General features: G+C 39.9%; 1 protein-coding gene across 2 annotated transcripts in view; it reads left to right on the top strand.

The window, feature by feature from the left end:
• Window positions 1-26,890, top strand: part of CNTNAP4 (contactin associated protein family member 4) — a 277,745-nt gene that overhangs the window by 217,092 nt on the left and 33,763 nt on the right. For both annotated transcript variants that reach the window (XM_004600513.2, XM_055145181.1), the window contains exons 16-17: window positions 18,975-19,145; window positions 20,439-20,657. In XM_004600513.2, coding sequence (XP_004600570.2) covers window positions 18,975-19,145; window positions 20,439-20,657 — 390 coding nt within the window. The remainder of the gene's footprint in view (window positions 1-18,974; window positions 19,146-20,438; window positions 20,658-26,890) is intronic.

Below are 26,890 nucleotides of genomic sequence, written 5' to 3'. Positions count from 1 at the left end.
GTGGTTTAATACTATGAAATAGTTTTTTAAAAGAGATATGAGTGATCCAATAAAACTTCTTAAAAAAGATATGAGATGTAAATGATAGAATTCAGCATCCTAGCTTATGATAAAAATAAGTCCAGGGGCTGGAATATTAGTAGAGCATTTGCCTTGTATGTGGCTGACCCAGCTTCTATCCCCGGCATCTCTTATGATCGCTCAAGTACTCGAGGATGAGTTCCTGAGCACAGAACCCTTCCCGCCATCGGGTGTGGCCCCCAAACTAAAATAAATAAATATGTTGAGGCTTATAAAAAATGAACAAAAAAAACCAAAACAAAAATGAAGCCAATTCAGGACTAAAGAGAACTCCTTCATTATCTTAAAAAATTAATTTTACAAGGTCACAGGCTATGAAGCCAAATGTATAAAAATAAATTACAATTCTTAGGATAATAAGATCTATCAACAAAAAACTTTAAACCACCACTTCTGTTAGTGCCCCAAATATAAAATATGCTTTGGTTCTATTTTGTTGGCATCATCTGCTAAAACTGGAAAACAAGAGTCTCTCACTAGCCAGTTGTAGGGGTCAACCTTCCACATATGATGGCCTATGCACCATTTGTAATGGGCTCCTTGGTATTCCTAGCCAAAAGAATTGGACAATTAATCATTGCAACAACATGGAATTGAATACATGAGGCTAAATGCAGGCCCCTGGCTTAGGAAGCTACATGCTAGGTGATTTCCTTTCTAAGACATCCTGGTAAAGGCAAAACCACAGGAACAGAAAACAAATTTCTGTTGTCAACCACTGCAGGGTGAGAGCAACTTTGCAAACGGCACAAGTGGAAGAAGGGTTTGAGATCTGGTTTGTGGCAGAAACTTTGTGGCCTTCTGCACTGGTCAAAACGTTTAGAGTTATACATGGTAGGGAAATCTTGCTTTTATTCCCTGTGAAATCCCCTTCATTATATCTAATTAGAAGTAAAATACTGTATATAGTGAATAGTCATGGCTGCTTAATTTTTCTAAGACTTCATTTTTAGAGCATTCAGGACTACAAAAGATGGAGAGGAAAATGGTTCAGATATGTCCTTTGCACCCACACGGACAGAGCCTTTGAGCTCAGACACCCTCTGGAATATGCTGCATTTTTTAAAAAAACAGACATGATGGTTGCTTGATTTAAAATTGGTCATTTGAAAAATTACCAGATACATTCATGAAAAAGCAAAGGTTTTAGTAACATGGGAATTCTTCAGGACATGCATCAATTTCTGCTGATGACCTTTCAGATTTCTGTTAACACTAGAAGCCAAAGAGTTGATGAAAGAATCAGGGGAAAGAGCCTGGGTTCACCAGTGGACCGGAAGTTTATGCTGAGGAGGGTTCCCTGTTGCCTTTCCTTTCTACTCACTCTCCCAAGAAAATTGGGAATAGGGGCTGGAGCAATAGCACAGCGGGTAGGGCATTTGCCTTGCACACGGCCTACCCGGGTTCGATTCCCAGCATCCCATATGGTCCCCTGAGCACTGCCAGGGGTGGTTCCTGAGTGCAGAGCCAGGAGTAACCCCTGTACATCGCCGGGTGTGACCCAAAAAGCAAAAAAAAAAAAAAAAGAGGAATATCTTTGTTTTTGAGGCACCAGCATCTTCTTGACCAGTGTTTCTCAGCCTTTTTCCCGACTGTGGCCCCCTTCCAGCCCTGTTTTTCACCTACAGTCTCCTGTGCTATTTGTTGGTCCCACTAGAGGTCCTCACGCTATGCTATTCCCCCATTGACAAATTTTCACCTATGACCCATTTGAATATCCTGGTCCCCAGTTGAGAAACACTCTTCTAGACCAATGATATTTCATCTTTGGCCTGCATAAAATTTACCCTGAGAGAAACCCAGCTTGCATGCATTGTCTTCAGAACTTGGCCAGAGAACGTGGCTAAGGAGAAGGGATTGACACACAGCCTCTAATTTCCTTTTTTTTTTTTTTTTTTTACACATCCTCCAGCTTTTGCACCCCCTATAGCAGGAAGCCATTATGCAGACCACTGTAGTTTCTGGCTCCATTGATTCTTGACTTTTTTTCCCTTCATCTGCAAAAAAATCTCCCCGGTTATTTCACTGAAACCTTTCACATGCGGAGTCAGTGCCTGCCTTCTGGATGTCTCTAGAGAATGCAGGCATACACTTTCAAAGAATATGGAACATATTACAAAGATGTATTTCTCAGACTGGCTTTTAATTATTTTTGAGACTCTCAAGAGCAGGGTCCATTGCTCATTTATTATTGTGTTTCTGGCACCTAGTGCATTACCTGTTACATGAAAGATAATCAATAAATAGCCATTTATGAAAGAATGAGAATGATCCATCATATACAGCTCAAGAAGACTGTAGCTTGTGAGTTACTTGTTAGAGACAGGAATACATTTTTGATTGTATAAGCAATTAAGTGATATGCAAGTATATACTTTCAGTGAAAAGAGTTTAAGTTTTATTGAAAGGCCTATTCTGATCAAAGTCATCACATAATACAAAGAGAATCTAGCTTCCCCTGAGTCATTTCTCATCAATGCTTTCAGACTAGTGGCAGTGAACGTGATTTCAAGTAAGCACATGATTTTACTTAATATGAAGACTTTCTGGTTTTCACTCTGTTAACAAAATTGAGCTTTTATAAAAATGAAGCGCTTTCTCCTTCTAAGGAGGAAAAATACTTTTTTGGATTGTTCCTTTGGAAAGAATTACTAACTCAAATTTGAGACTCAAGAAATGTCATACATGTGAGGAAATGAAGGCTCTACCACTTTTAAAAGATCCTTCTCCCCTTTTTATTTGAGAATAGGAATCCTGCTCATTCTCAGAATGGCAATGAAATCCTATTGTGAAAACTTTATGCACAGTTGTATAAATTAAATTATGCCAGTAATTTAATTTTTAAATTACCATTTTAAATGTTAAATATTAATGGCTTACTTGTTAGAGTCATTACAAAGAGTTAAATAAGCACCAATGTCAGAGTATAATAATTACTCAGAAACATACAACTTGGAAATCCCGATTAATTCCAGTGAGGGTTATCCTAGGCCTGACTTGTTGTATTGAGTCAAGATCTCTCAATCTCGATACTCTTGACGCTGGAACTGGAAAATTTCTGATAGGATTGGGGTTATCCTGGGTGCTCTAAGACAAGGAGCAGGTTCATGGTCTCATTCCCCAAGGTGTCAGAAGCAAACTCCCCCAAATTGTGATAAGTAATATGTCCCCAGAAATTGTAAAATGTGTGGTGGGCTGCAGAGCTGCCAGTAAAGAAGACCCAAAACAGGAGATTTGGAAATAAATTTGTGAAACATGATTCATTGAAATTGAGAGAGAAGAAGACCAAGTGGAAGTCAAATAAATTGCTATACATAATTTATATATCTAACGTGTAGTCAACCTGAATGAACCTACAAACTTAGAAATTCCTTTGGAAACTTAAAAAGGAGGTAGAGTTAGTTGATTTTATATTAGACTCATTTTCAGTTTTAGACCATATTAACTTATTCTAAAAATAAAAAATAATAGTGTTCATTTGCCCTATAGTTATTTTTCTCTCCCACCACCTTCCAATTTTGCTACATATGCTGGTGTCTTTTTTCGTTTGTTTGTTTATTCGCTTTTTGGGTCATACCCAGCAATGTACAGGGGTTACTCCTGGCTCTGCACTCAGGAATTACTCCTGATGGTGCTCAGGGGACCATATGGGATGCTGGGAATCCCTTGTGCAAAGCAAATGCCCTACCCGCTGTGCTATCGCTCCAGCCCCCAACATGCTGGAGTTTTTAATTGGTTTAATTTTAGTGCTCACCATTGGTGAGCACTAAATAAATAAATAAATAGAGATATCACAATATCTCTATTCTTGTACAGTTTTATTTTTATTCATTTCTTCTTTATTATATTGTTGGGCTGGAGCAATAGCACAGTGGGTAGGGCATTTGCCTTGCATGTAGTCAACCCGGGTTTGATTCCTCCACCCCTCTCGGAGAGCCCGGCTACCGAGAGTATCCCGCCCGCATGGCAGAGCCTGGCAAGGTACCCGTGGCGTATTCAATAAGCCAAAAACAGTAACAACAAGTCTCACAATGGAGATGTTACTGGTGCCCGCTCGAGCAAATCAATGAGCAACGGGATGACAGTGACAGTGACAGTGACAGTATTATCAGATACCTGGTGGTGTCTGTCTTATTTTTGGTGCCAGGGATTGAACACAACCCTCACCCATTTGAGGCATGAGATCTACTGCTAAACAGCATCTGCAGTCCTGGTTTCATTTGTATTTTCCTGGGGGGAAAATCATATTTAACATTACATTTGCTGAGTTTGCATGTGTTGAGAATATTTGTTGCCATTAACCCTAAAAGAAACTGGGTGATTTCACTTTTTTTTGATAGCATTTTTATTGAGGTATAATTCGTATGTCCCACAACTTACCTGTTTCCAAATAAACAGTCAAATCATATTTAGATGTATTTTATCTTTTAGGATATTGTATAGCATTGTCCCATCATCCTCACTATCAACCTGAGAACATTTTTTTTCACTTCCCCTAAGAAACCTGTGTCCATCTACCACACCCTACTTTCCTCCTCTTCCACCACTAGCCAATCTCATTTATATGAACACACAGAATACATGTTTTCTGTGCCTTTCATGGCAGATGGGACTGCTGAGATCTAGTCCTGCTGTATCAGTTCTTCCTGGTTTTCATGACCAAACTGCATTTCATGTCATTGATACTACACATTTTGTTCATCTGTCAATCAGTTGATGAACACTTGTCTTCATTCCACTTTTTGGCTACTATGACTTGGGAAGCTATGAACCTTGTGTGTGTGGTTAGATGTTTTTGTGCCTCTTGTGTCTATTTTTTCTAATGACTTTTCTGGGTTTTAGGATGAAAATTTTTCAGAAACTGGTGTGATATTTCTGACCAGCTTTCCTTGGGATTTTTTATTTATACCTGTTCATGAGGAAGAAGGGTTTGATTTTTATTTCTACCCAAAGGGCTTATATTGCCTTCTTCTCAGGATTCTTTCAAATTTTAGAATCGGTCTATTGTCTATTGTCTTCTTAACATGAGAGAGAGAGAGAGAGAGAAAGAGAGAGAGAGAGAGAGAGAGAGAGAGAGAGAGAGAGAGAGAGAGAAAGGGGTGGAGTCAGAGTCAGGATACACTTTCATTCTCATAAATCTGTGGACAGTGTTCCTTAGTGTCTGTCCCTTAACGTTCTGAGATCCAATGTTGCTGAGGAGAAATTTGAACTTATTTTTCCACCTTGTCCATGAGTTGCTTTTTCTGACTAGTAGTTTAAAGAATCATCATCCTGAAAAGTCAGTAACTTAGCAAGAATGCATCTCAGTGTTGTGCATGGGTAATTAAATTTCCCATAAATAGAATGGGATGTGGTAAAATGTACACATACATATATTTTATAAGCTGCTGAAAGAATCCTTGCAAATATCAGCCCAGATGTCTGCTCCCAGTTCTTTCGAGTAGTATTTTTGACTCCTTGGCAGCTGAAAAATTTTAGGCTACTTTGTCAAATGTATCGCTCCTCAATTAATTCACTATGTTTATTCAAGGCATCTCCCAAATCTACATTGTTAGAGAAGAATCAAGTGTTGTGCTCTAAGATCTTGTTGTTGAAATGAGTTTCTTCATCCAGTCTGCATTGACGTGTTCAGCTGTCTGAGAAACCACAGCTGCCCAGAATGCATTAAATAATCAAAGGTCCGTGTAGGCAATGAACAGCTTTGCAGAAGTTACATTCTGCGTCTAGCAAAAGATATTGACTGGCAATTTGGTTAATTTCTGTTTGAGAGAGAGTTCCCTTCCATTTGTCAGGCAACATATTGAGAATCAATTTCTCTTAACAGATAGTTTTATGATTTTGAAACTTCTACTGTGTCTGATTATCCTCTACCATTAGGGCATTTTTACTTTTTACATTTAATTTTATCCTCACGGGCTACCCATATTTGATTTCTCTAAAGTTTCTCCACTTTTGAATCACTTCTTTGTCTTCTTTCTTTTCCTCTTCCTCTTTCTCTCTCTCGTTTCCCTCTCTTTCTTTCCCTCTTTCCAATTGTTTGCCGATGGATTGGAACAAACTGGATGCTGGTGCTCTAAGCTTTCTGCTCGCTAGTACAACAAAGGAAACCTTATTTCATTCAACACGTATTTATTAAAGCCATAAATGTGCTATACCTCAGAGAGAGAGCATGAGAAAGTTAGATGGGGAGGGAGGAGAGAAGTAAATAAAATAGACAATATGTCTACTCTCCGGGAATATTGGAGCCTGTGTTCTCCTGTGGGTGGGGAGATAGACAATAAACAAATAAGTATGATAGAGTCTATAATAATCATGAAAATGATGAAGAAAATATATATTAAGGGTCCTGTAATTATTTTTTTATTTTTTAATAGCCTACTTCTTTAAATTGCAATATTCCTGTAGCTCTCCCAAATATTCCATTGTCTGGATGTACCACAATTTTTCCCTTAAATCGACCTTTTGAAGGGTACCTTGATTGCTCCCCAGCTTTCAGCAATTATGAATAATAATACTATAAATATCATTGTGCCTTTTTTTTTCCTGGTGTGTGTGGACATACATTTTCAACTCATTTGGGCAAATACCAAGAAGTGTGAGAACAGCTGTGTCTTGAATTTATAATATATGCTCCTTTGTATATTCAAATACTCCAGTTTCTTAGTTTAAAGAAAAAAAGGTTGCTTAAAATAGGAATGTCACACTTCAAAGGGTCCTTTTTCTGGTGACTCCTTCACCTCTGCACACTTTTCAGCTTCATTCTGACCTTCAGAGTCCTGACTGATAACACAAGGAGAGGTAGGGTCAACTGCAGCCATCTCATTTGCTATTTTGTATCTCTTCCACCAAAACTGAAAGGATTGTAAGTTTGTCCCAAAATCCTTCATTTCAACTACTTCTTAACTAAGCATGTGTGGGTCTTTGGATAATTAAAGTGTACATATACACATATACCCCTGTTTGGTTTGGAAACACTGATGGGATGGTAAGAACTATCTTCTAACATTGTATGTAAAATCCTTTGATCATAAAAACAACTTCTATTTTTCTTCCTATTTTATTCTATTTCCAGAAGAATTTCTGAAATCATTTCATTCTATTTCCAGAAGACTTTTCACTTTCTTTTTGCCACACTGACTCACTGAGTGCAGGGTGGAAGAAGTGTTGTTTGCTCTAAGAAAACATCTGCCGGTAGCTTTGTTCTTTTTTGCCCGTCTCTGAAAACCACTGACTGTTATTCAGTCAGATTTTTATGCTCTTCAATTTTATCTTTTTTAAACTCATTCCAACCGAGGTTCATAAAGAGTTGAAAGTAACTGTGGAAGTGCCAAGGAGAGAAGCCAGTGAATTATAAACTAGTGTCCTTTAATTTTTTTTATACCTGCAGATCAGCACTAGTCGGACAGAACCAATGTAGCAGACTGGTTGTGGACAACTTTTTTCACCTGGGGACCAATGGTTGAAGAGCAACATTGTAAACAATATGTAGTCTTTTTGTTCCTATTAGTGTACATGTTCAGTTTAATTTCTGTTAACATTTATTTTCCAGCTTGCTTTTGGGTATCAATCTGTGTATGTTCATAAGATGGTTTTGAGCACTTAAAATGTTCTCCTCAGCATTACAACTTTCTTTTTTTTTTTTGCTTTTTTGGGTCACACCCGGCGATGCACAGGGGTTACTCCTGACTCTGCACTCAGGAATTACCCCCTGGCCGTGCTCAGGGGACCACATGGGATGCTGGGATTTGAACCCGGGTCGGCCGAGTGCAAGGCAAACGCCTTACCACTGTGCTATCTCTCCAGCCCCCAGCATTGCAACTTTTGAAAAAAGTTTTACTTTTAAGGAAGGTCTCATTGGAGTGTTTGCATGCATTTTTGCTCTATGGCTAGACACTATAATTAGATTTGGTATCAAAAATATGATTCATATAAGGCAGAACAGATAAATTAGACTTTCTCAAAATAAACTTTTACTCAGAAAGTTCCTGTCAGAGGATATGCGAAGACAAACTGCAGACTGAGAGAAATAACTGCCAACCACATAACTGACACAGGATGAGTCTCTAGAATATCTAAGGGACCTTCAAATGTTAGAGGAGAAAAGAAAAGCAAGCAGGCTCTTTGAAGTTTGGTTTCTGTGGCTCAAATCTTTTCCTCCCCTTCAAAATGTGCCTTCAAGTGATCACCCTCTGTAACCATCCCGTCGCTATGGATACACTCTCGAGAGTCCCCTATTTTCTCTCCCTGCTTCAGTGCCTCGGACTAGAGCAATAGCATAGTGGGTAGGGCGTTTGCCTTGCACGAGGCCGACCCAGGTTCGATTCCTCCACCCCTCTCAGAGAGCCCGGCAAACTATCGAGAGTATCCTGCCCACAAAGCAGAGTCTGGCAAGCTCCCGTAGCATATTCGATATGCCAAAAACAGTAACAAGTCTCATAATGGAGACGTTACTGGTGCCCGCTCGAGCAAATCGATAAACAACAGGGACACAGTGCTACAGTGCTTTAGTGCCTGAAATACATTATTACTTGCCCTTTACCTTACCTCAGTTTAAAGGGCTTAACTTTGCATTTACTTTGTCCCGTTTTCACCCCACTCACCACATTTATGTGACATCTTCACATGAATCTCTGCCATTCAAGGTCTGATTTGACTGCCAATTTGTAGCTGTCCTGCAGTTACAGAGACCCACAGGGACATGAAGATACTCCCTCGAATCTAGGGCAATGGATGCTCAAAGATTCATGGACATAGCATGACCTGTCAAAGCCACCCACACGGCCATGGACTCATAGTCACATGACCAAGTTTATTAGGAAGCAATGGTTAAGTAGAGGCTGAAGGAATGTGGCTGTGTGCACTAGTGAACAGGTGGCAGAAGGAGGAAGGGGATTGCTGTGGCTAGGAGGAGGCTGCGGGAGCACTGTCCTTGAAGCTCTAAAGCAGAGGCAAGGTTACAGTATTGCTGACACCAAAGATATCTGCTTCCCACACTCCATGCCATCAGCTACCCACACTCCATGCCATCAGCTACCGGCAATAACAAGGCTAATGAATCTGTGTTATTCTCTGAATATGTCAGACTTCTCCAGCAACAGTTTGGTTCCTAGAGAATTCAGGACCTGGGGCTTTCCCAAGGGCCCTGTGACCCCTAGTGGCCCAGGGGCTGTGCCAGGGAGAACGCCAATGACCCTCCATGTGACTCCCAGGCCAGCCACCAGGCGCCAGTGGAGCATTAGAGAGGAGAGTTTAGTGAGTGCATTGGGAGGGTCCCTGATTGGAAATGATGGATGACCTTCTGGGGAGAGATCCTGGGAGTGCCCAGTTGACCCCCAGGACACAGTAGAAAGGCCTTGGGAGGAACCAGTGAGAAGCAGCCTTGTGCAAATCCACCCCTGGGTGGGTAAGAGACATGCACATGTTCCCTGAAGACTACAGATAGCAAATAAGGATAACTAGTCACTGGCCACAGGGCAGACGCAGAGCCGAGCACCAGGAGACACCACAGCACCCACAGCACGCCTTCCAAAGTGGATACAAGCAAATAAAAGCTAGTGGCACTATCAAATTCTGGCATGATTAGAGAAGCTGGGCCCCCTTGTGTATTGCGGGTGGCAATGTAAGAGGGTATCCCCTCTGTTAAGTAGGTTTTATTGCAAAGAAAAGGCTCAGTGATTATAGCCCTGCGCATTTATTCCAAAGAACTGAAAACTTGCATTCATACACATGTACAAAAGTGCTCACAGTAGCATTATTTGTAGTGTACATGAAATTACATATATGTAGTATTTGTAATATATATGTTTACAACAACTATGTGTGTATACATATATATGTATGTATAAATATATGCACATATATGTATATATGTATATATGTGTGTGTGTATATATATATATATATATATATATATATTTGGTCCCACTGCTGGAACCACTTCCCAGCAGAGCTGAGGGATTACTTCTGGCTCTGTGCTCAGGGATCACACATGGCTAGGTTCAAGGGATCACATGTGGTACTGGGGATTAAACCCAGGTTAGCCACATACAAGTAAAGCACACTATCACTTCAGCCCTATTTTCTATCTTAAAATTCTATTCAGTTCGTTATATTTTCTTTTTTTTTATTTTTGGGTCACACCCGGCGATGCACAGGGATTACTCCTGGCTGTGCACTCAGGAACCACCCCTGGTGGTGCTCAGGGGACCATATGGGATGCTGGGATTCAAACCTGGGTCAGCTGGGTGCAAGGCAAACGCCCTACCCGCTGTGCTATCACTCCAGCCCCAGTTATATTTTCTTAAATGAGATCTTTTTTGCTTTATATATGGAATTAAATACCAAATAAAATTTCAAATGAAAATTCCTTTTCTATTCTATGTAGATAACATGAATCCTATTATCTATTACAATTAGTTTTTAGGAAAAAATGGAAATAGTTATTAAGCTAATTATTATTATTAGTTATTAGTTATTGCTATAATTAGCTAATAGTTACTAAGCTAATTTTGTTTTTTTTTTTTTTTTGGAGCCAGGAGTATCATTTTTTTTCTTTTTTTTTTTTTTTTTTAATTTATTTATTTTTAATTAGAGAATCACCGTGAGGATACAGTTACAGATTTATACACTTTTGTGCTTATACTTCCCTCATACAAAGTTTGGAATCCATCCCTTCACCAGTGCCCATTCTCCACCACCCGTAAACCCAGTGTCCCTCCCACCCTCCCCAATCCCATCTCCCCCCCACCCCACCCTGCCACTGTGGCAAGGCATTCCCTTCTGTTTTCTCTCTCTAATTAGCTGTTGTAGTTTGCAATAAAGGTGTTGAGTGGCCGCTGTGCTCGGTCTCTAGCCCTCATTTAGCCCGCAACTCCCTTCCCCCACATGGCCTTCGACTACAATGTAGTTAGTGATCGCTTCTCTGAGTTGACCTTTCCCCGGAACGTGAGGCCAGCCTCGAAGCCATGGAGTCAACCTCCTGGTACTTATTTCTACAGTTCTTGGGTGTTAGTCTCCCACTCTGTTATTCTATATACCATAGATGAGTGCAATCTTTCTATGTCTGTCTCTCTCTTTCTGACTCATTTCACTCAGCATGAAACTTTTCATGCCCATCCACTTGACTACAAAATTCTTGACCTCCTTTTTTCTAACAGCTGCATAGTATTCCATTGTATAGATGTACCAAAGTTTCCTCAACCAGTCATCCGTTCTGGGGCATTCGGGTTTTTTCCAGATTCTGGCTATTGTAAACAGTGCTGCGATGAACATACATGTGCAGATGTTGTTTCGATTGTACTTTTTTGCCTCTCTGGGATATATTCCCAGCAGTGGTATTGCTGGGTCAAATGGGAATTCAATATCTAATTTTTTGAGAGTCGTCCATATTGTTTTCCAGAAGGGCTGAACAAGTCGGCATTCCCACCAGCAGTGAAGAAGGGTCCCTTTCTCCCCACATCCTCTCCAACAGCGGTTGCTTTTGTTCTTTTGGATGTGTGCTAGTCTCTGTGGTGTGAGGTGGTATCTCAAAGTTGTTTTGATCTGCATCTCTCTGATGATTAGTGATGCAGAGCACTTTTTCATGTGCCTTTTGGCCATTCGTATTTCTTCCTTGGTAAAGTTTCTGTTCATTTCTTCGCCCCATTTTTTGATGGGGTTGGATGTTTTCTTCTTGTAGAGTTCAACCAGTGCTTTATATACCATTGATATCAACCCCTTATCTGATGGGTATTGTGTAAATATCCTTTCCCATTCTGTGGATAGTCTTTGAATTCTGGTCACTGTATCTCTTGCGGTGCAGAAGCTTTTTAGTTTAATGTAGTCCCATTTGTTGATCTCTGTTTTTACTAGATTGCTTAGTTCCGTGTCACCTTTGAAGATACCTTTATCTTCAATATCGTGGAGGGTTTCGCCGACCTTGTCTTCAATGTACCTTATGGTTTCTGGTCTAATGTTGAGGTCTTTAATCCATTTTGATCTGACTTTTGTGCATGGTGTCAGGTCAAGGTCTAAACCCATTTTTTTGCATGTGGTTGTCCAGTTGTGCCAGCACCATTTGTTAAAGAGGCTTTCCTTGCTCCACTTCACATCTCTTGCTCCCTTATCAAAGATTAGATGGTCGTACATTTGGGGTTGTGTGTAGGGATATTCCACCCTGTTCCATTGGTCTACGGCTCTGCCTTTGTTCCAGTACCATGCTGTTTTAATTGTTACTGCTTTGTAGTAAAGTTTGAGGTTGGGGATGGTGATGCCTCCCATCATCTTTTTCCCAAGAATTGTTTTAGCTATCCTTGGACGTTTGTTATTCCATATGAATTTTAGGATTGCTTGATCCATTTCTTTGAAGAATGTCATGGGTATACTTATAGGGATCGCATTGAATCTGTATAATGCTTTAGGGAGTATTGCCATTTTGACAACATTGATTCTCCCTATCCACGAGCAGGGTATATGTTTCCATTTCCTCATGTCCTCTTTGATTTCATGGAGTAGCGTTATGTAGTTTTCTTTGTAAAGGTCTTTTACTTCCTTGGTTAAGCTGATTCCGAGGTACCTGATTTTCTGGGGCACGATTGTGAATGGGATTGCTTTTTTCATGTCCCTTTCCTCTGCCTCATTGTTTGCATATATGAAGGCCATGGATTTTTGGGTATTGATTTTGTAGCCTGCAACTTTACTGTATAAGTCTATTGTTTCTAAGAGTTTCTTAGTAGAGGTTTTAGGCTTCTCTAGATATAGTATCATGTCGTCTGCAAATAGTGAGAGTTTGATTTCTTCCCTTCCTATCTGGATGCCCTTAATCTCTTTTTCTTGTCTAATAGCTATCGCAAGTACTTCCAGTACTATATTGAAGAGGAGTGGTGAGAGTGGGCATCCTTGTCTTGTGCCTGATCTCAGAGGAAAGGCCCTTAGTTTTTCCCCGTTGAGGATAATGCTTGCCGTAGGCTTGTGATAGATGGCTTCGACTATCTTGAGGAAAGTTCCTCCAAACCCCATTTTGGCGAGGGTTTTCATCATGAAAGGATGTTGGATCTTGTCAAATGCTTTCTCTGCATCTATTGATATGATCATATGGTTTTTATCTTTACTTTTGTTGATATGCTGGATTATGTTGATTGATTTCCGAATGTTAAACCATCCTTGCATCCCTGGGATGAATCCCACTTGGTCGTGATGTATGATCTTTTTGATGAGTTGTTGGATCCTATTTGCTAGTATTTTGTTGAGGATCTTCGCATCGGTGTTCATCAGGGAAATTGGTCTGTAATTTTCTTTCTTAGTGGTGTCTTTGTTTGCTTTTGGTATTAGGGAGATATGTGCTTCATAGAAACTGTTTGGGAGAGTTCCTGTCTTTTCAATTTCCTGGAAAAGTTTGAGGAAAACAGGCAATAGGTCTTCTTTAAATGTTTGGAAGAATTCGCCAGTGAAACCATCTGGGCCTGGGCTTTTGTTTTTGGGGAGGTTTTTGATTACCGTTTCAATTTCCTTAACATTGATGGGTCTATTCAGGTATTCCAGGTCTTCTTTCTTCAGTGTTGGGAGATTGTAGGAATCAAGGAATCCATCCATTTCTTTTAGGTTCTCCTTTTTTGTGGCGTAAAGACTTTCAAAGTAGTCTCTAATGATCTTATGAATCTCACTGGTTTCTGTTATGATGTCCCCCTTTTCATTTCTGATTCGATTTATTAGAGTTTTCTCTCTTTCTTTCTTTGTGAGACTTGCTAGCGGTTTATCAATCTTATTTATTTTCTCAAAGAACCAACTCTTTGTTTCATTGATCTTTCGGATTGTTTTTTTGGTTTCGATGTCATTAATTTCTGCTCTAATTTTTATTATTTCTTTCCTTCGGTCTGGTTTGGGGTCCTTTCTCTGGTCCTTTTCTAGGGTCTTGAGTCGTGAAGTCAAGCTATCTATGTGGATCCTTTCTTCCTTCCTGAGGAATGCTTGGAGAGCTATAAATTTTCCCCTTAACACGGCTTTAGCTGCGTCCCATAGGTTTTGGTAGCTCGTGTCTTCATTCTCATTTGTTTCTAAGTATCTTTTGATTTCTTCCTTGATTTCCTTCTTGACCCACTCATTGTTCAACATGGAATTGTTTAATTTCCAGGTGTTTGATTTGATTTTCCGTATTTGTGGGTGGTTAGCTTCTATCTTCAGCGCGTCGTGGTCTGAAAAGATGGTTGATACAATTTCTATTTTTCCGATTCTATTGAGGTATGTTCTGGGGCCCAGTACATGGTCTATTTTTGAAAATGTTCCATGTGCACTGGAAAAGAATGTGTATTCTTTCTTTTTGGGGTGTAAGGCCCTGTATAGGTCTATTAGGCCTCTCTCTTCAATTTCTTCATTCAGAGTCAGTGTTTCCTTGTTGAGTTTTGTTCTTGTGGATCTATCTAGAGGTGATAAGGCCATATTGAAGTCTCCGACTACAATTGTGCTGTTAGTGATGTCCTCTTTGAAGTCTGTTAGGAGTCGTTTTAAATATTTAGCCGGTCGTTTGTTAGGAGCATATACGTTTAAGAGTGTGATTTCTTCCTGTTGTACATATCCCTTGATAAACAGAAAATGACCTTCGCTGTCCCTTTTGATCTTTTTCATCCTGAAATCTATGTTGTCGGATACCAGGATGGCCACTCCAGCTTTTTTCAGGGGGTTGTTTGCTTGGAGGATTGTTTTCCATCCTTTGACTTTGAGTCTATGTTTACTCTGTTTGTTCAGGTGTGTTTCTTGCAGGCAACAGAATGTTGGGTTTAATTTCCGGATCCATTTAGCCACTCTGTGTCTTTTGATAGGTGCATTTAGGCCATTGACATTGAGAGAGATTATTGTGATGTGGTTTTGTGTCATCTTTCTGTGGGATTTGTTGTTCTTATGGGGCTCCTCCTTGTCTTACAGTAGCCCCTTTAGACCTTCTTTCAAGATTGGTTTTGAGTCTATGAAGTTCCTGAGCTGTTGTTTATCCGAGAAATAGTGTATGGTTCCTTCGAGTTTGAGTGAGAGTTTAGCTGGATAAAGTATTCTTGGTGAGGCATTCATTTCGTTGAGTTTTTTCACTATGTCCCACCATTGTCTTCGGGCTCGGAGGGTTTCTTCTGACAGATCGGCCGTAAATCTGAGGGGTGCTCCTTTGTATGTGATTTCCCTCTTTGACCTTGCTACTTGTAGAATTGTGTCTCTATCTACAGCATCCGCCATTCTGACTATGATATGCCTTGGAGTCTTTTTATTTGGGTCTCTTTTTGCTGGCACTCTTCGGACTTCTTGTATCTGGACGCCTGCCTTCTCCAGCTCTGGGAATTTCTTAGTGATGATGTCTTTGACTATGTTTTTTTCATTGGGGTTACTTCCCTGTGGTTCTGGTACTCCAATGATTCTTATGTTGTTCCTCTTGAAGTCATCCCCCAGGGCTCTGATTCGCTCTATAGCCATTTTGAGGTCTTTGGCCATGATTTGTTGCTGTCTGTAAGCTTTCTGCAGCTCATCCTCAAGCTCGCTGATTCTGTCTTCGGCTGTAGTCATTCTGCTGTTGAGGGCATCTAGTGAGATTTTTATTTCATCTACCGATTGACTAAGCTAATTTTGAAAAGAAGTGCTTAGAAGTTTTTTTTTAATTCTGGGAAGAATTTTTTATTTTTATTTTTTATTTATTTATTGCTGTGGCTGAGCAATAGCACAGCAAGTAGGGTGTTTGCCATGCACTCGGCCAACCTGAGTTCGATTCCTCCATCCCTCTGGGAGAGCCCGGCAAGCTACTGAGAGTATCCCTCCCGCACAGCAGAGCCTAGCAAGCTACCCGTGGTGTATTCGATATGCCAAAAACAGTAACAACAAGTCTCACAATGGAGATATTACTGGTGCCCGCTCCAGCAAATCGATGAGCAATGGGATGACAGTCATATAGTGACTGATTTATTTATCATACAGAGTCTGTCCTTGACAATATTCCATACACAGTGCCATGTGCCAGCCATTTCCGTAGCATTTACAACGCATTGGGTGTTCTAAGCCCTGTAGGGATGACCGAAAGAATACAACAGACTATGCCCAGGTTACAGGTGAACCCTCACCATGTGACAAAAGAAGCATCTGTGAATGTGCGTGTTCTGGAACCAATTCATGAGAGCGACCAGGTGGACGGTGGGGCTGGGGAGGCAGTCAGCTCTCTTGCATCGAATTGAAAAACTTCTCATTTGTAATTCTCTTTCTTAGTTAATATCTGTAACTACTCACTTGGAAGAATACTTCATGATCTGTTCTTGTTGGGCTGATGGAAGGGAGCCTTGCCCGTCTGGGTACTCAGGTCTTAACCTTGAATTCAGGGCTGTGCCCAGGTCTGCTGCCACTGCAGTCGGGGATTTATAACCCTGCCCCTGACTGAGGCCTTCAGAAGGCATCATTTCCCCTCTGCTCGCTCCCTGCTGGACTCAGCCGTCTCTGAGACTGTCCCCAGCCTCCTGGGACCTTCCTGGCACAAACTCTAAAGAACAGAGATAGTTTATACCGTGAACATTATTTGATTCCTAGAAATATTGGCCTCTGGGGCTGGAGCAATAGGGCAGCGGGTAGGGCATTTGCCTTGCACACGGCCAACCCGGGTTCGATCTCTGGCATCGCATATGGTCCCCCGAGCACTGTTAGGGGTAATTCCTGAGCACAGAGCCAGGAAGAACGCCTGAGCATCGCTGGGTGTGACCCAAAAAAGCAAAAAAAGAAAAAGAAAAATAGAAATATTGGCCTCTGCTTTCTTTATAATTGTTATGAATTGGTGGAATTTTGTGATCCAACGTGGTCTTCCTGCTTCATTTTTTCCTTGCCTGTTGTGAATCTGTGAAGGAAGACAAAAACTAGACCAGATCAGTCCCGTAACTAACGTGTGTGGGAGTGTTTAAACTACCCGAGGTAATAAAGTGTTTTCATTACTATAAAACATTTACTGTAGAGATAACAGCAATTTAAAGAATGCTTCCTCTGCTCCAGCCAGTTCCCAGAAGCTTTCTCTGTGATACTTTCTTGGGTTAGTTTTGATATAAAAGTGACACAAATGAAGTATTATGGTTTTTAATAATATCTAATTTAGACATTTGAATAATTTGAAATATGCTTCCTAATTAAACCAAATAAGTAAGACTGAATAATAAATATCTCATAATTTAAAGTTATAGCTTCATTTTCATTTTTATCCATAAAACATTGCAAGAGAAGGATATTTAATGCCTTCTAAAAATCATCCAGATTAGAATTTTTAAGAATGCACAATGCAGTGAAACCCATGAGTTGATATTTTTCTAAGTATTCAACTCGCTGTAAAAAAGGGGGAAAGGAATAGACTTAACTATATACCTATCTCACTTGACTTGCAGGGGGAGGGGAGGGTGGGGTTGTGGGAGGGGTAATTGCTCAAGCTATATTCAGTGTTGGATAAATTCAGCCATAAAATGGGCCACATATGAGCTGAGAATTGACTTTTCAGTCAATTCCCTAAGAAAAACAGAAAAAATAAAATAGGTCTCAGCATGGTTTGTTTGGTTCAGAATTGATAGAAAATAAATGTAAATCTAAGTAGAAAGAGAGTCAGGCTTGTGATTTTTTAACTCTGGTTGGATATTTGTTCTCAGTGAACGTAATGAACTGTTGTTTTGAAATTGCTGTGTTCTAACATCAGAGGATCAATACATCTTCCTTCCAGGAAGGTAATTTAGCTAGAATTTTATCCATTGGTGTGACTGGGTGTGGAGTTGTTAAAAGTCAAGGTGTGTGTATGTGTGTATATACTCGATAAGTCCAGGATTTGCTGGTGAGCGCAAGCAATGAATAGTTCATTGTTCCGATAGTAAAGCTCTTCACCCACACATATTTCTAGTTGGATTTTACTCTGTAAAATCTTACCAGAACATTCATATTTTATTTCACATTCTTTTCTATATATGGTTCACAGTATTTATTTTTCAGAAAGAAGTTGCATATATAACAAAGAATGAGAAAATGAACATAAGAAGTTACATTCTTAAAGCATACCCCAGCTTTTTTCCCAACATTTCCTCCTTACTTTAAGCATTTTAAAGCTTTGAGAACCACTTTCTGACTATTTGTCTATCTCAATCCCATAAGCAAAGAAAAGGATACCTTTGAATGGAGAGACATTTTAATGAGAATATCAGCTTGGCGTGGAGAATTAGTATCTTGATCTTTAATTACATGAGAATATTCACAATGCCAGTCTCAGTTTGGGAAATGATAGGGCCCATTAATGAAATCAGTTCATTGAGAATAGAACTCTGTGAAGTATGTGTATTAGAAGTGTTAGACCAAAAACACTTTGAGCTTCTTAAGAGTTCTTGTTATTCAAAGTCATGTATCTATTTAAATTTTCAAGTTAAAAAAAGTGAAGATTTTAATTAATGTTTGGCAAATTCTTCTCATTTCACCTTGGCAGAGAATGGTATTTAGGCTGCGGATGCTTTTCTTAATATGAAATAAAATACAGACTGTTCTGTGTTGGAAGAAATCCAGGATTACATTCCTGGTAAAATTTCTAATTGCGGGATCACGGCCTGTACATGGTATTCGGAAAAGGGAAAGCATGTTGGTATAAATAAGTGATATTTTATTTAAAAACTTTTATTGGGCCACACCCAGTGATGCTTTGGCTCTGTACTCAGGAATTGCTCCTGGCAGTGCCTGGATGCCAGGGATTGAACTGGGTAGGCTGCATGCAAGACAAGAACCTTACCCTCCGGACTATCATGCCTTACCCTCTGTGCTATCTCTCCGGTCTTAAATTAGTGATATTTTAATAGTAATGCATCTAAAACTAGAAAATGTACTTTATGCCACTTATTTTATTTCTTTTTTTCCCTCCCCCCTTTTTCTTAAAAAAAAAAAATACCCTACAGGATCATTTTGGAATTCAGCATCCTTCAATACTGAGGCTTCCTACCTTCATTTTCCTACTTTGCATGGAGAACTTAGTGCCGATGTATCTTTCTTTTTTAAAACAACAGCTTCATCAGGGGTATTTTTAGAGAACCTGGGGATTACTGACTTCATACGGATAGAGCTACGCTGTAAGTCATATTTTCCAAAACAGAATTGTGGGAGGTGGGAGTGGGGGTTCGGGTCCTAATTAGTGGAGATGCTTGAACTTATTTGTATAGTCCTTCCTCTATTTCTTTTCTTATCTTTTCTTTTCTTTTTTTTTTTTTTTTTTTTTTGCTTTTCAGCGATGCACAGGGGTTACTCCTGGCTCATGCACTCAGGAATTACTCCTGTCAGTGCTCGGGGAACCATATGGGATGCTGGGAATCAAATCTGGGTAGGCCTCGTGCAAGGCAAAAACCCTACCCACTGTGCTATCGCTCCAGCCCCCTTCTTCTATTTCTGCTTTACCAGCTGAGAATTTGTATTATGTCCTCTTGTTGAAAAGTCTCTAATACTTAACATTTTTGCCAAATGCAATATTTAACATGACAATTTCAGAGGGAAAATATTCTGTAAGCATTTTAAGAAGAGTTTTGCTTTTTTTGTGCAGGGGGTGGAGGATGGTGTTGGGCCACACCCAGCAGTGCTTAGGGACAGGTCTGGCACTGTGCTCAGGGATTACACCTGGCATGCTGGGAATTGAACTGGAATTAACTGCATGCAAGGCTAGCATCTTAGCCCCTGCACTATCCCTATTGTCCTTTAAGAAAAGTTTTGTTTTGTTTTGTTTTGTTAGCTATCCAGTTGTTTTATTTTATATTAAATTTTTGGATCATACCAGAAATGCTCAGTGGTTACTCCTGGCTCTGCACTTAGGAATTACTCCTGGCAGAGCTCAGGGAACTATATACGATGCCGGGGATTGAAACCAGGTTGGTCATGTGCAAGCCCTACCCACTGTACTCTCTGACCCCTAAAAAGAGTTTTAAGTTAAACTATGATCATTCTCCATAAGATAAGGTGTCAAATTAATTGCAAATTAATTCAACTGGTCATATTATTTTCATATATTCTTAGACCCTTAGACAGTGATATAGTGATTGGTATCAGTTTATATTATGTGCGTTTAAAATTATGTACACATTGAATCATACACACACACACACACACATATAAAATGCCGATACCATGTAGCTTTCTTGTCTGTAAAGAACAAATACTTTGTTCTTTATCAATATGAAAAATGAACTCAGTTCATTTTTCTAAATAAACACAAATGTATTTTACTCTTTCTTTGGCTATTCTATACCGATGTCATTGAATCCTTCCTTGAAACTCATCCCTGTCTTCATATCGAAGGGTCACTAGACTCAGAATGTTAAAGACTCAGCCCCCAGCCTGTGAACTAAGCGGGACAATCTCCATGTCTGATATTTCAGCGCCGTCAGTGGTGACTTTTTCATTTGACGTGGGCAATGGGCCTTTGGAAATCTCAGTGCAGTCACCCACTCACTTCAATGACAACCAGTGGCACCAGGTGAAGGTAGAAAGGAACATGCAGGAGGCGTCCATCCAAGTGGATCAGCTCACGCCGAAGACGCAGCCTGCTCCAGCAGACGGACACGTGCTTCTGCAGCTCAACAGCCAGCTCTTCGTGGGTAAGTCCTGTGCTGAGGCGGCTCGTCCTTTAGCCGAGTGGCATCAACACCATCTCTAAAAGTAACGATGAGGAAAACAAGCTGCCATTTACTGAGAAACTATGTCCAGGCCGTGGCACGCATCTCATCTCGTAAGTTACCTGTGGAACAGGTGTGCTCCCCATTCTACAGATAGAATCACTGAGGTTCAGATAGTTGAAATGACTTGGCTCATGGTAAATAAAGTAAGTTGGGTAGACATCTCGTGTGTGTGTGTGTGTGTGTGTGTTTGACTAATTATTAAACATTCTTAATATTATATTATTAATGTTACAGATCAGGGATTTTTCACTTTCTTTTAACATGAGTACTTCTAGTATGATGTCTGAGAAGTTTATCTCCATTTTCAAATGAGTCGATGAGGCCTCCTAAGAATTCCCTAGGCAAGCCAGCCAGTTCCACCTCACCCCTGTCAATGCAGGCCAGTAGCAGAAAGAGAAAAAGCAGGGGCAGATTGTAAATTTGTGGCTTGACCCATGTCACAGTATTTCTGTAGGACACATTGTTTGGAACATTTCTCTGATATTTTCTCTCTTTTGGGGGAGCCACCTGACAATGCTCAGGGGTTAAGATTGACACTACTCAAAAACTATTTCTGGTGGGCTTGGGGACCATATGGCATGCCGGGAGCTGAACCAGGATCAGCTGCATGCAAGGCAAGTGCCCTGCTGGCTGTGCTGGTTGTACTACTGTTCTGGCCCATTTTCTGAGACTTCCTGATCACCTACTTCTTACGCTCTCTAAATGTTGTTCTTTCATTTCACCCGGCATTTATAGACTAGAGAGTAGACCTTTGTGTGTGTTTGTGTGTGTGTCTGTGTGTGTGTGTTTAAAGGTCATATTGATGAGTTTATAACTTATTTTGGGTGAAGAGACCTTGGGGCTACACCCATCGGTGTTGTTCTGGGCTCTGCTCAAGAGTGACCCCTGGAAGGACTCAGGGGACCATTAGTAGGGTGGGATTTGAACTGAGGTGAGCCACAAAGAGTGCTTTAACCTTTGCATGATCTCTCTGACCAATGCGCTTTTGTATATTTTAATGTAAATAAGGATATAGCAACAAATTATCAGGAATGATTTCCAGGCACATTGAAGTGTTAGGTTTTAGAATAAATTATAGATAAATCCCATTCACTTTGGATTAGTTAACAGTGTTTTATTAACCCTCTCTCACTGCAGAGGGCGAAACATTTTTGGATACATTTGACTAAGGCCCTTTAGGAGTCTCTAATGAATGTATGTACTAATTATTTCCTATATTTTTCTTTCTTTAACTCAATAAATGTTTAATGAGTAACTTCTGGGAAGAAGGCACTTTGATATCAGTTTAATCATGATCTCGTGACCATTTGACTGACTTAAGGGCATGGAAATAATGAAGAATACAATGAAGAATACAGAACTTGGCTTTTAATAACATGCTAGATTCCCAGGAAACTGAGATAGATATTTCTTGAATTACAAAAAAATATGAGAGAGAGATGGTCACGACTAATCTATGGCAATTTAAAACCTGTCAGTACTCGGAAATAGCCTTACTATTCTTGAAAATGAAGAGGGCTGAAACAGTCCTTGCATTTTTCAGTGAAATTTTCTGTTGTTTGCCTGTATGTGACCTTTCATCCTTGGTATGAATCGTAACTTCATAGAAAATGGAAGTTAGATATATTGTTTCTGATAGGAATCTGGACCTTAATGTGATTTCAGGTAGTCACAATGGATAGAAGTATGATTATGGTATCAGGAAACTGTGTTAGAATGAAATTGAGTCTTTTGTCATCAATCATGTGTTATAATTTTAATAAGGATCTGAGATATTTCTCTTTTTTATGAGAACATTAACCAGACTTTTAGCATTCCTGTATATGTTCAAATTCAAGGATGATTGTAAATGTTTCAAAACTTGAATTTTTTTTATTAGGTTTAAGCCAAAGTAATTGAAAATTCCAAAGATAGGAAGGAAAGAAAGATCTCTGGGAAAAGAAGTTACAGCTCCTATTAGTGAATGTCTGGATCTACTATTCCCTCTTTCCTACTCATAGTGACTGAGGAGTAATGCGGTTGGTGTGGTGAAAGTGAAAGAAAGGCTCATAAAGAATAAAGAAGGGATGCTCATGGGGAGACTGAGGAGGGGTCACAAGAGAAGGAACCGTTCACTTAAATGAGAGTAGACCACTGTCGTGGGAAATCACGCCAACCAATTTAATGAAATCATACACACAACATATGAATTTGTCCATTTACATTTCTATCCAGCAATCAGAACTTAGGAAAACAAATTCTAGATGAAGATACATTTGCCCTGTAGATTAAATGGAAGTTAAATTCTCATTTAAAGTTTAGACTGATTAGCCCCTGGCAGGACCTAACATTGGAACAGATGTTGGAGGGAGCCAAAGCAGATGTTCCCCCTGAAGGGAGGGAAGGGAATTCCAGGTGTAGGAATTCCAGGAGTTGGAAGTGAGTGGTGGGCGGGAGTTGTAGGGAGCTGGGAGAAGGGATGGTGGGCGGGAGAGAGGCCTTAAGACCCCTAGGAGTGGTGTGAAATACAGTTGATGGACTCTAATACAAGCATTAGAGTCCATCAGGTCATCGTGAGGAATTTGACGTTTATTTGAGGACTCAGAGGAGGGATCCCATCTAATCCCGTCTTCCACATTCTTGCTGTTCTTGGGCAAGCGAGAACTGGGGGCATAGGGCAGAGGTAAGCTAGTCAGTATCTTTGTGAAAGATAATGGTGACATGGGCTTGAGAAGAGATGGCGAAAAGGAGCATCAGGACTTGGTTTATGGTGGCTCATAATTGTTGCCAGCTTCTTACTCATACTGATATGCTCGGGCATAAGAATAGTTCATTACTGTAGAATTCAAGGTTCCAATAGCATTTCCCAGTATTTAATGAAGTTTATTCTCCTTGATTTCCCTTTATCCTAATTTGTGGTAATGAATCAGGCTCTTCCAAGGTTCTACAACCCGGACTATACACTATGCACCACAGTCTTGCCAGAATAGGGAAGTATGGTTGCTCTTCACAGTGGAAAAACCCTCTCCACTCCCAGCGGAAACTCCCTGTCCTGGAATCACTTTCTCCAGGAAAATCCGCCTGGCCTGTCCAATGGCCGATCCCTGCGCATGTTGGATGGAGAAAGGGCCTTCTCTTGATGGATGCTTCCCCTCACGGAGTTGGTCCCTTCAAGAGTGTTCACTTAAGCCTCCCCTGAGATTCGGTGACTCTGGGTGACTAGGAATCTCTGCTTTACTCCAGCACAATTGATTTGGAGTTAAAGAATTTAAAGGGTAATTTCATTCCCCTTACTTATAAGTTCAAGAGTTTAATTTGCAGTTCACCCATCCATCTTAAAAATAATTATAGCTAATTTGTATTTTCAAGTGTGCATAACGACTATCATTTGTATTTGGGTATTGGGACAAATGAGTGAGATGAATGTAGTTACAAAGAATAAGTGTCATTTTCAGCGTAACTTTTTTCTCCTAATAAAAATGTTTTAAATCATTTTTATTAGGAGAAATAAAAATGTCGCATTAATAGTACTAATAATAACAATGTTTAAAATGACATGAAAATGCAATTTAGGGGGACCACACCCAGCCATGCACAGGTAGGCTCTTTTCAGGGTCATTCCTCAAGTTTGAGGTGACCACACGGGCCATCGGCTACTGGGCATACAACCTCATTCAGCTGTGCTCAGGGCACATACCCAATCCAATTTATTGTCTCTCTGGCCCCCAGAGAAATGCAATTTTTATAAATATAAAACTTCAGTAAAAGACTGTGAGACAATCTACCATTACATTATCAGAATTTAGTAGCTTTTTGTCAAAAAACACCTTTTTGGTTTTTTTTTAAATAGTAAAAACATAATTTATTATGAATTATAATTTCCTTGGAATAAATCTCATTTTATTCCAGTCTCCTTTTTTTTTTTTTTTTTTTTTGCTTTTTTGGGTCACATCGGCAATGCACAGGGGTTACTCCTGGCTTATGCACTCAGGAATTAAGGAATTACTCCTGTCAGTGCTCCAGGGGCCATATGGGATGCTGGGAAGCAAACTCAGGTTGACTGCATGCAAGGCAAACGTCCTACCTGCTGTGCTATCACTCCAGCCCCTCCTTTTTTTTTTCAATAGCTTAGGTCACATGCGTACAGTAGTGTAGAAATGTGTGATTGTTTTTTTTTTTTAACAAATTGCTTTATACTACAGCTATAAAGCATTAGAATTTTCAATAATGTGATATGCTTGACATGATTCTTTTTCTTGAATACTTTATTTAATTACTTAAATATTTTTATTATATTTTTTTAATGAATCACCATGAGATACAGTCACCGACTTACAAACTTTCGTGATTACATTTTAGTCATACAATGATCGAATACCCATCCTCCACCAGTGCCCATTCTCCACCACCAATGTTCCCAGTATTTCTCCCACCACCCCCCACATCCTCATTCCCCCCACCCCACCCGCTCTGTGGCAAGCACATTCTCTTTTACTCTTTCTCTCCTTTTGAGCGTTATGATTTGCAGTACAGGTACTAAGTGGCCATCATGTTTGGCCCATTGTCTACTTTAGCACACATCTCCCATCCCGAGTAAACCCTCCAAGCACCATTCACTCAGTGATCTATTCTCTATCCCAGCTACCTTTTCTCCCAGCATGTGAGGACAGCTTCCAAGCCATGGAGTGACCCTTCTGGCCCTTATCTCTATTATTCTTGGGTGTTAGTCTCCCATTCTGTTACTTTACATTACACAAATGAGTGCAGTCGTTCTATGTCTGTCCCTCTCTCTGACTCATTTCACTTAGGATGATACTCTTCATGTTGATCCACCTATATGCAAATTTCATCTTTTCTAACAGCTGCATAGTATTTTATTGTGTATATGTACCAAACTTTCTCTACTTAAATATATTTAATATTTATTATTATTTTTTTAATTTGGAGAAGGTTGGTATCATATCCAGCAGTGCTAAAGGTCTCTCCAGATTCTGATTAAAAAGCCATGTGCTACTGTGGATTAATTGGGATCAGCCACATACAAGGTGCACAGTGCTTACTCCCTATGTCTCTCTCTCTCTCTCTCTCTCAAGCTCTCCTTTATTTTCTCTTTAGTCCCAGAATTTGTAATGTATTTATTTAATACCTACAAATAAATGTTATGAATAGATGAAACATGCTCAGATTGGGGTTCAATTATGTGCTCTAGTTTAGTGTGCTACCGTAGCCCTGCCAGTGTTGGTAAAATTTATTGAGGTTATTGAGGTTTTCTGAGTTTAACGTTTGGGGCGGTCTTCCCAGAGGGACTACTGAGTGGACGGCCTGAAATAAACCAGTGTACTGCCTACGTTGCTTGCTCACTCTTGCCACTGAAGACCATTCACTGGTGTGTTCACATCTTGGAGGAGACTCTGAGGCAAGGCTTTAACGTCAGAGCTCAAAATTGCTTCAGTTTGAAATCAGTGAAAATAAATAGCATGGTTAAAAATACGATTGATCTTAGAAACAGTTATATTTGGCAGTTGAAACAGATAAGGACATGATGATTTTTTCCAGATTCCACCATTGTAAAACTACACCAAAGAATTACAAAACAGGGTTCTAACATTCCCGGTGGCTTCCGGTGTGAGAACAACTATATTCAAACAATCTAAGCTGTAGGATGCTATGAAAAGTGAAGGAGTAACATGATAATAAGCAGAACCTGATATGGAAAAAAATGACACTAACTTAGTTAGAAACAATGAACAACAAGCAGGGAGCTTCTCCTCTCCTTCAAATCTCAAAACTATCATGCTCAGTTTTGTTATGAGAAGTTGTCCACTTGCTGCTTATAGGTAGTTCATCCTTCTCCCTTTTTTGTTCTAAATTACGGCCCTGGGTCTTACAGATCTCTTGCTCCCCCCTTTTTTCTATATGTGTGACTTGTATCACGTTTCCATAAATAACTCTATTCAGAGATACCATTTACTACTTGGAAAAAATAAGTTTAGATGAGGGCACTAATTGGTACACTAAATATATGTCCTTCACTGCATTAGCACCAAGGACTCAATGTCAAGAGTCCCTACTTTATGCTTTATCTTGTTCCCACAAACATTCACCAGCCACAGAAATGATGGGGAGAAAAGAATCCATCATCTTTTTTTTTTTCAGCTGAAAAGTGACAGTGG

The sequence above is a fragment of the Sorex araneus genome, chromosome 8 (assembly GCF_027595985.1).
Source record: "Sorex araneus isolate mSorAra2 chromosome 8, mSorAra2.pri, whole genome shotgun sequence".
Taxonomy (NCBI): Eukaryota; Metazoa; Chordata; class Mammalia; order Eulipotyphla; family Soricidae; genus Sorex; species Sorex araneus.
Note: the sequence above shows the minus strand (reverse complement) of the source record. Positions and strands in the feature narration are given on the sequence as shown.